The sequence below is a fragment of the Gambusia affinis genome, linkage group LG16 (assembly GCF_019740435.1).
Source record: "Gambusia affinis linkage group LG16, SWU_Gaff_1.0, whole genome shotgun sequence".
In the NCBI taxonomy this organism is placed as follows: Eukaryota; Metazoa; Chordata; class Actinopteri; order Cyprinodontiformes; family Poeciliidae; genus Gambusia; species Gambusia affinis.
This window is the reverse complement of record NC_057883.1, coordinates 17,054,311-17,069,880: the sequence shown is the minus strand read 5'-3', so window position 1 is coordinate 17,069,880 and position 15,570 is coordinate 17,054,311. Positions and strand designations below refer to the sequence as shown.

The following is a 15,570-nucleotide window of genomic DNA, read 5'->3' as shown; positions in this document are numbered from 1 at the left end:
CTGGATATTGTCACAGTTCTAAGGTGTCAGGGTTATGTGGCATGCTTATTGCTTTTCATACAGCTTAAAAAGACGGACCACCACACCCTTTCGCACCCTGTTATGCCAGTATGATTCATTTTATTGTTTTTTTACAAACGCCTCTCCCACTGGTTGTGCCCTCAGCCATGGTTGTTAAGCGGTTCAGAGAAGTTTTGCTTTGTAATGTATGCTTTTTGAGTTTTCCACTCATTATGAAAGTCCACTGTGGATAATTTGGTCACCTAGCCAGCTGTGGTCCATAAAAACCCATACTTATTTTAATGCTATGATAAACCTAGATTATGTAACTTTTATTTAAAAAAAAAAAACACAAAAAAAACTTACAGATTTGTTAAAACTATCCTGGCTATAATATGAGACGCATAATGAAAAGATCTAACTCCTCCACCTCCTCCCAATGCTACTAATGCTATCTGTCTATAATAACCAGTCAGAGCCAGGAGGAGTGTTTGAGTACTGTCAATCACCTCAGGTACACGCTGCTCAACGTGCTAATGGCAGTTAATCAACTTACTGTTCCAGGAAAACTGTTTATCCACTGTCATTGGTGGCCTTCATGACTACGCTGGACAGTATCAGCAGGCTCCAATGATGGGGAGAAGCTTTAGTGTAGCAAAGAGAAAGTGGGAGACGTGAGCAGAACATACATGAGCTTTAACAAACATGTAAACATATTTTTCCTAAAAATTAAAAACTAAAATTTTAAGCTAAATACAAGTGCTGGAATATATTACAGCACTTGGAAATAAATTGGATTTTTAAAAGTTTGGTTCCAAATTTTGAAAACATTTTCTATGATGCGTTTTATTTTCTACCACTGGAAAAAAGTAGTTTCTTTGTAGAAAACTATATGCTGTACAGCTATCAGCCAGATATTGTCAAACATAGCATCTGTTTTTTTGGAGGACAAAGAGTGCTAAAAGATGCTTGAGTTTTTTGGCTTTTTTTGTTTATTCCTTATGCTTTTGATAAATATTGAATTTATTCTACTTTCAACCCTTTTTATACTTCACATTTAATTTTGTCTGTCATTGTTTGGCATAAACTAAAGTTATTCTATGTTAACAAAGCATGCTGGGTGGAGTTCATCTGTGCATCGCCTAACAACAAGAGCAACACTTTGGTTGTGTTTACAGTAGTTTGAAAATATTTCCAAACACAATGTTTAGAGGTTAAAAATGTAAAAATGGGGACTTGAAATACCTTTCTTCTATCTTAATATTATTCTGACATACTAAAATCCACATGTGGCGTGGCTATTTCTACTTATCACATTTAATGTGGTTTTAGATTGTAAAACGCACCAGGAGGTTTTGATTTGAATACTTCAGACCACCCTCAGTTCTGAAAAAGAAAGCTTGTGTACACAGTCCAGATGACCCACAAGTGAATCTTCTAATACTTCAGGAATGTTCACCAATCATCAAGTCAACAAGGATCCAAGATGTTGACAAAAAACCCTGATCTCTGGAGGGGGAAAAGATGGCCTGGAGACAAACAAATTTTCAGTCTTCAGGCCCCACTATTTACACTTATTGAGCACTATTACACTTAGTTGTTTTTGGAATGTTTGAATGGAGAAATAAAAAGTTAGACTTGTTAACTGCTAATTACCAAAGTATTAGCAGCTGATCCACTCTATAAAATACAATGCATGCAGTTCTGTTGCCACGCCTCCATCTCTAAGCTTGTCAAATGCATATGAGTCACAGCTGGGCAAAATGTCACTTAGGGAGACACAGTAAGAAATATGAAACTGAGAAAAAGTCAAGAGGCTCTTAAGCTTCTAAACAGCTCCTGTGCTCTCGCAGTGAGAGCTCGTGGCAAGGCATGTGGACAGGCTTTGGCAGGTAGCCTGGGTCCACGTGGCACATCCAGAGCAACCACTAAAGTTCACATTTCAAGAGACTGAGAGAAAACAGAGACACAGATAAAGCAGGAGATGAGGGTGCTGTCCTGAATAACATGGAGCAAATTAGTACAGTATGGTTGTGTTATTTCTTTATGCCTTCTATTTCTTGTTGTAGTTGCTGAAAATAGATCAGTTCTTGCAAAGCTTTGGTTGCTTTTCCCAAGTTTCAATAACCATGTGGCCGTTTGTCAGTTTGGAACCACACATTTCCATGTGTTATGATGGGATTTTATGGGACAAACTAACTGAAAGTTGTTCATAGTTACGAAGTGTGGTTTCCATTTGATTTCAACCCCCTAAGTCAATGTTAATCACCATACCTACAGCTACATCTGCAGGTCTTTGAGTATGCCTCTGCCAGTTTTGCATACATAAACTGAAGTTTATTTGTACGTTTTGTTTACAAACAACTCAGCCTTAGAGAAATTGAATAGAATGTCTGTAATCAGCAGTTTTCCAGTGAAGTCACAGTGTATGCTGGATTTAGGCCCTTTTTTTTTCACATCCACTCTAGCACATTCTCTGACTTGTATGTTTAGGGTTACTGTCAAGGGGAAACGTGAACCTCTGGTTCAGTCTGAAGTTGCTTTTTCCTTTTGCCAATGTTTCCCTTCCCATCTTTCCATCAACTCTGACCAACTATTTTTTTTTTTTATTTTTTTTTTTTATTGTTGCTAAAGAACATTTTTCCCATAGCCTGATTGTGCCACTGCCATGGCTCACAGTGAGATTAGGGTGTTTTCTTATTCCTAATGTGTTTCAATGGAGAAAACTTATGGAGAATATTTTTGGAGATTTCGGCCAAAAAGTTCAGTTTTACCCTCATTTCAGGGGAGCATCATTCCCATGTGTGCTGTATTCCCCACATTGCTTGTGGCAAGCTGGAAATGTGGCTTCTCATCACCTCTTTTAAAAATTTTTACTTTACAGTCTACAACATTCATATTTGTAGATAGCACAACTAATAGATTATTTTTATTCGGAGTAGAAGAAAAAGATCTTCTTCCTCAAGAGACAGTTAGGATAAATTCCCATGGCTTAGTTAGTGTGCAATTGTGCACCATACTGTTTCCATTTATGGATGATACTGCTCGAGATGTCCAAAGCTTTGTGTATTGTTTTAGAATCTAACCCTCCTTTGAAGTTCTCTACAAATTTATCTACTATGTTTCTTTGTCATTATGATCATGTTTATTCAATAATGTTCTCAAACAAACATTAAACTGGTTAACTCTTTTTACTTCCTGATGCAATCTGATACAATGATGTTTTGGGGGGGAAACTTACAAAAAGGATGGTGAATACGAATACTTACTCACTTTTCATATTTCTCTGTATTTATAAATAAAAATGCACTTTTTTTTTTTTGCTCATCTGTTGCGCTCTTCTTGGTCTTTTTGCTGTTGTTCTGTCACATAAAGTTCCAATGAACTACATGGATATTGTGGCTGGAATGTGACAAAAGCTGCACATGAATTCTTTTCAAGAGACTCCATTGACCTGCAATGAATCAGCTAAGACACGGAAAATCAGAGCAAAACAAAAACACATTTTCCTCACTGCTTGCTTTTTCAAGGCTGGGAAACTTAATGTGATCAACAGATATTTTTCATAAAACAAAGGCCCCCATAGACTGGGTCAGCGAGCCAATTTGTGGTTACTGCACAGTAAAAAAATTGTTGAAAACATTGGCTAGATTCCACCTCACTAAAATGTTTTCCAAGCCAATATCCAGACAGAATTTTTTCCTGTCATTAAATGTTTTTTTTATACATGAAATACTCAGAAGAAACTCATGATGTTTGTTTTGATGAGTAGCTTACCCAGTCATAAAATATGAAGAACTCAACACCTTAACCTAATTTGATTCTTTTAACACATGCAGTAGCATTTAGAACTTGATTGTGAACTTTAGTTCGATTAGTTTCATTGGAGCAAGCTGCTCCTATTTAACTTGTATTGAATGTGTTAACAAGCATATAAAGTTGCTCTGGGTGTCCCTCTGACCAACCAAAATACAACATGAGTCAGTAATTGCTCTTGCAGAATACAAATGCACATAATGTTGTAGGATGCACTCATACAATATGACAAAAACAATTTTTTTATGGTTCAGTTTGTGTATCTGACACAGATCAGCATTAGAGTATCCAGCTGTTATTTTTGGCCAGACACACCACAGATGCAGTCCACATTGGAGGAAAAAAGAAACACCAGACAATCAATCTCAGTGGCTCTCATCACTAAAAAAGAATTAGAAAATGATGATATTATACGCTACCACCACCTGAGCTTTAGAGTTCCGAGATTTATTTTTGGGCCTGATTGAAAGTGATGTGTTTGGAGTTTTGTCACTTTGGACATCAATGGCTGATGTATCAAATGTTGCAGCTGTTTCACCCTGAAGCCCACTGACGAAATCTATGTGGAATGCTGTCTCTATTTGAGGTCAACACATGAAACACAAGATACACAGGGATTAATGAACACTTGTGTGTATGCCTCGTGTTATAGGACTGCTGAATATTAGGAAATCTTTTAATGATGAAAATAATGGGAAATATTAATATCAAAAGTTGTGAAAACTTCCTACTTTCTGATTGGTGCTTCCACCACTCTGATTTTTACCATTTTGGGGAATGTTATCTGTGTATGTTGTGAGCACCTACTTCTGTGAGAACTATTTCCTAGTGCCTAAATGTTACATTACCATGTAAAATGCAAGTTCATAACACTTGGAATTTATTAGTAAACAATTATTGCACTCTAAATAGTCTGTTCAGTTTCAGCAATTACACATACTTAAATTGCAATGACAATATATTAATATATTGTGAAGCTCTAACATGCTTTGAGAAATTTATCAACATCAGAACACATTTTTATGCCTTTACTCAAGTGATATATGGTCTCATTCAGTAAATATTGAAAAGTGGATTTATTTAGATTCACTAAATGAAATGCATTATGTTATTCACAAACTGATGTTTTCAAGCCTTTATTTTTGTTGATGAGGATATTCTGCATACATCCAAAAAAATACATTCATTTTAAGATTAGAATATTTTAAAACAGACTTGAATATTACATCAGCTCGATAGAATAAGCAATACAGAAATGTGGGCTTAACAGAAAATACCTGTTTAAAGGTTATTATTTTAAAAAGATACTTCAGGTCTGACAAATGAAGAAAAGTGTGGCCATAATTCTATATAATATTATGAAATTCTTCAAAGTGCACTAATCATCATGTACAGAGGTTTGTAAACATAACAGTGTTGTGATCCTGGTACATCAGACAAAATGGTATCACTACAGTCCAAAAGATGCAGATAAAATCACCCATTTACATGTTTCTTAGATAAAGAATGTTGATTTAAAAAAAAACAAAAAAAAACTAACATATGATTCATTGAGGTGGAGTTTTAGGTTATTTATTCATTTAATATCACAAGAGAAGAAATGCTTTACACAATATTTAGCTACTGTCTAATCTTTATTAGAATAGTCCTTAAATCAGATTAAAGCACTAGACATAAAGAACAAAGTCACATTCGGCATAGTCCTGCTGAAAAGAAGATTCAAATTTGATTTACTTTTCTGGAATTGTTACAAGGAGTTCCAAAAGGCATGAGTTTTATCTTCCTGAGCTCAAAGCTTGGCCTTCACTGTTCCATTTCAAAAGCTTCTTTATATGGAGAATTTTTTCTGCCATAATCCAAGAATATACCTTTTTAGTCTGAAAGCAGGATTTCATGTCTTTAGCTCTCAAAACATTTTATACTTTTGCTTGCATTTTTATTTTGAAAGCAGGACTTCATATTTTTCTTCTCAAAACTTGTAATGATTGTACCAACCAAAAACAACATAGTCACGCTTGTTGACTATGGTTGATCCTCCATGGAGGATAAAGACATAGAGGATCAAGACCCAAAAGACTTCAACTCCTACAAGACCCTGCACATCACCGAAAGCGAGGAGTTCCCCTCCTTGCAGTCCATCAGCCACATCATCAGCTAACCCCACTCCCCCTCATCCCGTCAGTTTACGTCTGTTTGCCGTTGCCGGGCGACATTTCAACTGCGGCTCTGTGAAGGCGTTGCAGATGCCAGCGTGCGACACCAGCAGCACGTTTGCCGTTTACACAAACAGAGGGAGCCTCAGATCATTCTCTGATGCAGATTATATTGATGGGTTGGTCCAAATGGTTTTCCACTTGGACCCGCTTCCTTCGAGGATGCCTCCAGCTGGCACTCACTGAGAGCATCTGTAATCAGAACTGTGACTATAATAATAATAATAATAATAATAATAATGGAGAAGTGGGTTGCAGTCTAAGAGAAAAATTCAAATGGTTGACATGGTTGATCCCTGTCTTCTTATTTACATCCACAGTGCAAAATGTACTCATACCAATTACTCTTCTTCCCATTTTGTTGTGACAGAGTTCAATAGATTTTATGATTTACCAACACAAACTACAGCATGATTCTGAATGGAAAGGAAAATGCTAAATTATTCTCAAAAATAATAACCTGAAAAGTCTACATTTATATTCAGCCCCCTACCACCACCACCATCTTCTCTGACAGCATAAAATCCAATCAATCAGTAGGGTTAATGAGCCATCTCAATAGTCAATAGGGTCCACCTGTTTGTAATTTATTCTAAATATAAATCGAGGTGTTCTAGAACTCAGAGTTTTCTCAGAAAATAGTAGTGAATAAACAGTCATGTCGAGGAGAAAAATGTGGAGAAGTTAGAAGTAGGCTTTTGAACATCTCCAGAGAAATGTTCCGTCTATCATCCAAAAATGAAGAGTATGGCACAACTGTAAACCTAGCAACACATGGCTGTACACCCAAGCTGACAGGCAGGGCAAAGAGTGCATTAATCAAAGAGTCAAGGTGGCAAAGCAAGATTGATGGAGCTAAATATTTGGCAATTCTGGATGAAAACCTGAGCGATTGGTACAGTCTGTCCAACCTTTTTACAAAATTAAAATCAGGGCAGCCTTGTTTTTCAAAATTAAAGTCATAATGAATAAAAAGTATTTCACTGCACTACAATTTTTTAAATAAAGGGTATTCCAAATGTGACTGTGAGTCAGACTGAAGATGATATAAACATATTGTCAACATCTAACCTTTAATGTGATTACCAGTTGGTGGTGTTTTGTGCTTTACACCAGTTCTGATCAACTTTCCTGTCCTGTTGAATAAAAGCAGACCCACAGCACTCTGCTGTCACTTACTGTTTGCTGTGGGGTTGGGATGTGTTAGGTAATTTCCAGTGATTGTTTTTGTAATGTAGTCGTTTGAATGTAAAGCGAAAGGTCAAAGTTTTATCTAACCAAAGAACTTTCTTCCATGTTTGCTGTGTGCCCTTCATGACTTGTACCAAATTCCATATTGGACCTCTCATGGCTGTTTTTACAGCATTGGCTTTCTTCTCTTTCTTAAAATCCAGATCTATGGATGACTCATCTAATATTTGTCCTCTTGACAGATTCTCTCACTAAAGCTGTGGATCCCTTCAGTTCCTCTTGAATTACCACAGGTCACTCTTCTGCTTCTTTGATTAACACATATGTACAGCCTTACCCAATAATGGATTAAACAATGTTCACTGAGACTAAGTTGTATGAATAAGTTGTATTTGTAAATAAGTAAAGTTGTTTCATATTTAGAGAACTTTACAACATAATTTTCCCTTTTGGTTTTTTCTTTATTCTGTCTTTTTTGTCTGTCTGATTTTTTTGTACATCAATATTTCTTTACTAACTTGGGCATACTGATATTAGGATTAAATCTAAAGCACCATAATTCACAGACAGACGCACTTATGGCTGGAGTAATTTTGTAGCATAAACTCTCAACCTCTTGGTTTTCTTTTTTAATATTTATGGTGATTATTTGCTTATCTAAATGTCTCAATTTTCTGCCTCGGCTGCTTTCATATTCCTTTAAGATTGTTGCTGTGCAGAAATCATAAGGCCGATTAGCCAAGATTTTTAAGTACTATTTTTGGACTTCGTTATGTGCTAACTTTCCCAAAAATATATGTCAGAGTCATAAAGACCAACTGCTGGCTTTATTATCATTAAATATTGCAGACTCTCTTTATGTTTCCAGCTTATATTTTGTGAGAGGTAGGGCAGCTGTTCTTTCCAAATTAAATAAACTTTCTCTTGCAGAGATTTGAGCCTTTTTAGCAACATGCATTTAGTGGTGGGAGGATAGTGGTAAAGCTAGACTTTAATTTTTATTTTTCCTCATTGGAAACCCTGTATTTCTCACTCTGGTGCATAACATGAGTCTGATCCTGTTGTGGTCCTGGCTTGTGCCATATAGGATGAGTGAGACTTTCCCAAAAGGCTCCAGGAACGACCACTTAAAGAGACTCCAAGGATAGAAGCTGTCATTATTTCCAGGATAGAAGACAGAGGCCACCTCTAGATGAGGCCACACACAGTTTTTTTTTTATTTTTTTATGGACAGTTTTGTTTTTCTTTTGGATATTCTTTTATCATTTTGGTGCCTTTCTGTTGTCCAAAACTGATTTATATAAGTGCATGAGGTGACTAAATTGGATTGTCTATTTTGCTTTATAACATGGGCAACAACATTCAGTCTGCTCTGAATACTTTGCTAAACACCCCTTCCCCTTCCACCGTGGGTTTAACTAGGACTACATCTCATCATAAATATGTCATAGCTTATTTAGACTTTCTGCAGTTAAATTTGTAAAGTCCGCAGGATGCTGGCATCTTCAGTAACCTACCATTATGTCATAGGCAAGCTCTTATTGAGATGTCAACATTCAATGAATTATCCATCAATTTCATCATTATTAGATCATGCATACGTCTGCCTGCCATGTAGACTAACCAAGGCAGATAGAGATTTTTAACCACACGGCGCTGATCTGACACTCCAGAACCATCCTGTGGTTTGCAGAGTCCTCAAGCTCAACAATTTATTTGTTTTCTTCACCTCTCTTCAGCTGCTATAGTTTTTATTTTTTAGGTCAAAATATGACCCAAAATTATAGTCTATAATACTCTATAACCCACATTTGCTTCTGATGTGTTGTTCAGTAGTGATCAGAGCTTCTGGACTATTTAAGAAACACTGAAGGTCAAAGACACAGTAGAACCACATTACATCAGCTGTTGATTTTTTGGTGAGGCCTTAAGCATTGGTTGTCTCCTCCTGGGAATTTCTAAAGCCAAAAGTGAACATGTGTGAAAGAGAGTCCTAAGTTATCATATTTTCTTGGTTAGCTTGGCAAGTCTGTTGTCTCTGTCCTCCTTTAGATCACAGTTATGTATTTTTATATTTAGTCAATATTTTATTCTTGTTTGAAGGACAGAATGTATTTGAAATAAATTATGTCAGCATTGTTCTTTTAATATGAAGCTTTACGGTGATATAGGCTCTACTCAGGTCAGAAGGTACAGCAACAAAACATGTCAATATCAAAACAGCCAGTTTAATTTGAAACCAGTGCTTTGTGGGCACCATTCGTATTCTGCTCCAATATATTTCAAAGCTGTTTATGAGATAAAGTGAACCAGCAAAAGTCTCTTTAAATTGTATTATGCACAATTAACCTTAAGTTCAAAAAATGTTTTAGTCTCACCATCAGATTTTCTTTCATTATGGATATCTTCTATTGTACAAATAATTTGCGTTTATAATGTTGAGCCTGACATGTTAAACAGTTGAAATTTGAGGAAACCAAATACATTTTTAGATGTAGGCTATTTACTGAAAAGAATTTAAACACCTAAAACAATTTGAGATAGGTAAAATCAACTTTAAAAAATTCTAAACACTAACACAAAAATGCTAAATACTTTTATTGACTAATTCAAATAAGCCAATATAGCTACTTGTTTTTTTATTTCTTAAAAAATGCGGTTACATTATTTATTCTTGAGATGTTCTTTGAAATTTCAAAGTGTGCAATCTGTGTTCGGTTACAGATCAAAGTTTCTTTCATTATTTTCTTCTATAGCCATTATTGTGTTATTTTGTGTAAACTTAAAATTTCCAATTTGAGTGTTGGCAATCTTTGTCTTTCCCCCTTTATCAAACTTTCATGCTTACAGTTACCGAATCTCTAACTTTCACTGGATCGTTGGCTCAACTGTAATTTAAATGGCCTCAGTTGACTCACATTATGTCCCATGCAATGGCAAGTGGATCACATTTTTCCAAAATTGGGTAATTAGAAATTTCTGAATAGATGGTTATTTGGCAAACATTTATTCATTTCTCTGGAATCATTTAGTTTTTCTTCATCTTCTACTAGCATTTGCTGACATTATTGGCAGGGAATCAGTGTTTTATTCCCCTGTAAGCCTGCCGAGTCCGTTTGACTGAGTTTGATCTGACGACTAAAGTTCGTGGCAAAGAAAAAATATGACTACCATGGTGTGGTAGTCATGAAGTCACATTTTTCAGTTAAAATCTGTCAGTTCATTGTACTCCATGTGGGATTCTTTTATTTTGTTCTGACCTATTTTCAAAGCTTGCTTTGGATGCTGCTTGCTTTTAACTGCTGACCTTATTCTCATAAATCTGTGATTTATCTTGAATCCTAAGTGGGTTTTAACAGAACTTTCTTAGTTCTGGTTCTGCTCTAAGGTCTCTCTTGAAAGCTGTTAAACTTTAGTTTAAATCAATCCCAACATCTTTAGGAATCATGGAGAAATGGAAAAATTTCACATGAACTCAATGTGGTGAACTATTATACAACTTTATGCCCATTTAAGTGCTCAAAGTGCCCACTGTTGGTTGAGTGCACTCAAAGTGCACCCATGTGAGATGAGGTGTTTCTTCCTTGTGAGAACTAATTGTGTCTGTTGCGTATCAAGGGCCTTGGCTCCAAGATTGGTTGGAAACAGGATTGGGACAAGCAGCCAGGAGAGAAGGTCCTGCAGGATATAAAGGAGAGGAGAGAACTGGAGACACGGCTTCAAGAGATCCAGCAGCAGCTGGAGTTCCTGGGTGTTGGCCAGGAGATGACGGTGAGCTCAATGTAGCCTCAATCACTTACGCACAAACACATTGTATATATTCTATCACTTCTATCTGAAGAATGCTTTTGTTGTGAATTTTACCACTCAGTGCTTGTAGTTACACCTGTGACAAATTAGTACAAGCACGTACACATAGCTCATTCCTTGTTCTGGTTTGAGGGGACGATGGAATCACATTTGTATTCATTCCCAACTGCATAGACTCAGGTTTCTCATAGCCACAATAACAGACATGCATGTTTTCTTCTGGATGCCTCATTTCCCCACTGTTTTATTGTTTCTTTAGCATTCTTTGTTGATGTCCAGTGTCTTCCCTACAGTGTTTCCCCTAGAAACATTTAAACTGACTGGTTTTTAGAGCTGCCTGTAGAGTTACAACCAGAGGTCTTTTCTCCAAACTCTGTAGCTAAAGTCACAAAACAAGAATGTTCCGAGAACAAAGGTGGATACTAAAACTGATTTCTGCTTGCACTGGCATTTAGAACATTGAATCTGGTGTGTAGAGAAGAAGAAAACACTGGGCATAAATTTAGTAGTTTTATTGTGTCATTGGGGTTCATCGCTTTGTGCAGTGCCTTGCAAAAGTATCCATACCCCTTTAACTTTTTTAGACCACATTGCGAAAATAAAACTTTAATTGGCATTTTATGTTACAAATAAAAAAATCATACATAATTGTGATGTTAAAGGAAAATTATACAGTGGACCTGGCTTATTTGTAGTTCATTGTTCACTGAATTATCTGTTCATGGATTTTTCTGTGTAACATAACTCCAAAATAGTTGCAGAAAAACTGCTGATTTGCACTCTTTTTGTATTCAAAAAAAGTGTCTTGCCCAAGGTCATAAGAACAAAGGCAGATGGACCGGGGATCAAACCAACAACCCACAGACAAACCTCTACCACTGTCGCCACTATTAACTCATTAGTACTTTAAAGACCTCAGAAATTTGTTTGACCACATTAGTAGATAAAGAGCCTAATTACAACCAAAGAACACATCAGAGAGGTCAGAAATAAGGTTGTGATGATATCAAAAGCAGGGCAAAATATCCTAGAGCATTTTTCAGTGAATCCTCCATAAATAATGAGTAATGAACATAGCCTGGTTGCAAATCTACAGAGAAATGGCATAAACAGAGCCAGAAAGTTCAGCATTACCTAATCAAAGTGTATGGTCAACCATGAGATAAATTTGTATTGAACAGAGGTAACTGCAGTTTGGAGCAAAACAGTGATATGCATGAAGATTATTAGAACAGAGATGACAGACAGAGAAGATGCTTTGTCAGATGAGATCAAAATGTAACTTTCTATCTTCACCTTGAATGCACCATCCCACGACGAAACATGTTGATGGCAAGGTTATGCTGTTGGTACAGCTGCTGGAAAGATTTATGGAGCTAAATACAGGGGAATCCTGAAAAAAGAAAATGATTAGAGGCTGTAAAGGACTTCAAGTTGTGGGTAAGTTCATCTTTAATCAGGACCCTAAAAATACAGGCAGAAGTTTTGGAAGCTCAAAATGGAGAAATTTGTCATGAAGAACGGCTTAATCAGAGTTCAGAACGTATAGGGGATCTGAAATGTTTATATTCACAGACAGGCATTTTAACCGTTTTTGAGAAATGTTGAAAAGAATGGTCTAAATATTTAGTGTCTAGATATCCAAAGCTGGTAGAGGCATATCTTAAAACGCGATAAGTGTTGAATCTGGGTGACGGCGTGTACATGCAAGTTTGAAGCTTTTCAAATTTGTAAACCATGTATAATTTTCCTTCTATATCAAAATTATCCAACAACATGGTGTCAGGTTTTCACATAAAATCATACTGCTAGTTGTTCAAGTTTGTAACTGTAAAGCGGTCAGATTGAAGGTGCCTGAATACTTATTAAAAACACTGTTTGCTAAATAACACTGGCTTAATTCACAGGTGAACCACATGCATGTATGTCTAATTTAAACATTAAAGAGGCACACTGTTAGTTTGGTGTTGACAGACATAAGTGGCTGCTACACCCCTACATCAAAAGACATTATACTGTGCAGCCAGGAATTATTTCTGGCTTAAATAAGGAGCAACAAATGGAATTTCTAGCTAACATGCCCACACTTCATTTGAGTAAACTGTTCTTTCATGGTTGTCACGATACATCAAAACCACCAGTCTGCTAGCTGCACACTATTTACATTCAGCTGTGAGTCACTCACCAATTGACTGAACCCAGTGAGTGACTTGGGGATGAACTGTTCACTGACAGCATGTATTCTTAGTGCCAGCGGGCTTGTTTTGAGGCTGTGAAAAGATTTATTAGTTCAGAATTTGTCTGTGAGGGCATTCTTAAAGCAGCCTCACACAGCTGCAGTGTACTCATAAAGTTGATTTGTATAGCATCCATAACTCTACCACTGCCTTACTGTATTTTACTACTGAATACTGACTCTACCTGTTATATAAGATTTTTATATGATTTTAAGGATTTAATAATTTTTTGAGCCTGTACAAAAAAAGACTTCTTTTTACACAACTTCACTTTTTTTACGATCTGCAGTTTTTAGAAGTACTTTGATATGAGATATTTTATCCTAAAGCAACATTTCTGTTCTATTAAATGTAAGATACACTTAATATTTAATGATTTAATGATATTTTTGGAATTTTCTTTGGCTTTTATAGTAGCAGTTGATAATGTTTGCATGTATCACACATATATTTCCTAAAGGGTGCCAAAATTTTCATAGAGAATATGGTTTCATTTCAGAAAGCGTGACTCTGCAAACTTTGAATTTTCTTCACACAGTAACAACTTCTGCACCCAATCATAGTCTAGTTGAGCCCCTATGACTGGGTTGAGCAAAGTTCAATTCAATTGGCTATTGAATTGTCCCAATTATTCTTTTTGCAATGAACTTCAACTTGGAGCCAAGGGAATAATCTCTCATCACCTCTTGCTTTTTATTGTTTTCTTGTTTTTGTTGCACAATTTCCAGGGAAAAAAAGAAGTAAAATTATACATTGATATGCTGAAATATTTTTGGAAGTATAGGTAAAGATTATTTGACATAACCACTTTTAGTTGATGAAAATGCATTGAAAGCTCTTATGGTTCTATTCTTCCTGCAAATTCATGTGGGTGCATTCTTGTGTCATCTACAAAAGGAAGGAAACTCAAACTTTTACCATAAACTAAAGACGTTCTGGCAGGGCAGCCTTATTTTAATCAGACCAGTATCTTTATCAGTGATGCTACTATAAGTGTTATTTACACCAATATCACTCAGAATCTAGCAAGCAATTCTTTCAAGGTGCAGTTGGATACCCAGACACATTCAAAAAATATTTAATGTACTCAAAAAACATCTTATTGACCCATCCGTTAAAAAAAAAAAAAAAAAGAAACTTGATCGTACTGTTTGGGCTCAGTTTTTCAAGAGAAGATTAATTTAACAAAGACAGGACTGTTCTGACTTCTAGCTGTTTGCCTGGAAGAGGACCACCGGCTCTGCACAGCTCACAGTCAGCTACACCACGCACACGCATGTGATGCAGCACCAGGCCAGCACAAGTGTGGGCTGTTCCACTTTTAAGAGCTTTTACTTCAGTCACATACCTGAGCTTATCAGAAAGAGGTCCGAAGGCCAGCTGTCCTCTAATGCAAGAAGGCTTCCATTCAGTCCATTCCTTTAAGATTATTCACAAAATAAGCTTGCAGTGCATTCTCCTGTGAAAAGATTGCTACAACACTGTAAGTAAATAATTTCATTCAAGGGAATGCGTGACTATCAAGCAGGTTTTGTCTTCAAAAATATGTCATGATTTATAATTTATAATCGCATTCAAGGGGGGAGACCTGGGAACGGCAAGTCAAAACTGTACCGATGCTTTCTATGCTGGGATTTTTGGACCCTGGAATCTTTTGAGAGGAGATCAAGAAAAGTGTGCATGAGGATGTAGGTTGCGGTGCTAAGATGATGAATGGTACTGAGTTGGAGATGATGTTGTCTCGAATCAGCTTGAGTAGGTACCTGATATCATTTTAACTTGAAAAGTTCTGTGTAAAATTGAGCTGGGCTGATAGCATCAGTTTGATAATGGGGGCTGTTAGACTGGGATGGAACCTTCCCCAGGATTTTTAAAATATGATTTTTACATTATTTTCAAATTGAATAGTTTTTTTTTTTTTTTGCATTTTTTTATTTATTTTTTTGTTAAAAAGCTGGAACACTTTATGTTCATGGCAGATGTCACTGGAATGAACATATTTTATATGTTTTCTAACTAAAGACAAAAAGTTGAAAAAATTTAAAGTGATTCAGTTTTTACAATTTGGAACAGCCTGATAAAGTACTGGTCCTTAAACATTGACAAACCTATTGAACTGATCCTAGCTTCATGTTATGTAGTTGCCATGGTGAAATAAGTGATCATCAACATGAAGAGGAAGCAGCCAGAGTAAGAGGTAAAAAAGTAATTCTTTATCTGTACCGCCAGCCAGTTCCTCTTCACATTTTCCACTTCTTCTGAAGAGAGGTGAGCAGTACTGTGTCTGGGCAAAATCAAAACAG

The 15,570-nt window shown here is 36.3% G+C and overlaps 1 protein-coding gene across 6 annotated transcripts in view; it reads left to right on the top strand.

The window, feature by feature from the left end:
• The window catches only part of fsip1 (fibrous sheath interacting protein 1), a 36,067-nt gene that overhangs the window by 16,865 nt on the left and 3,632 nt on the right, over nt 1-15,570 (top strand). For all 6 annotated transcript variants that reach the window (XM_044143617.1, XM_044143616.1, XM_044143615.1 and 3 more), the window contains one exon: nt 10,839-10,991. In XM_044143617.1, the coding sequence (XP_043999552.1) occupies nt 10,839-10,991 (153 nt within the window). The remainder of the gene's footprint in view (nt 1-10,838; nt 10,992-15,570) is intronic.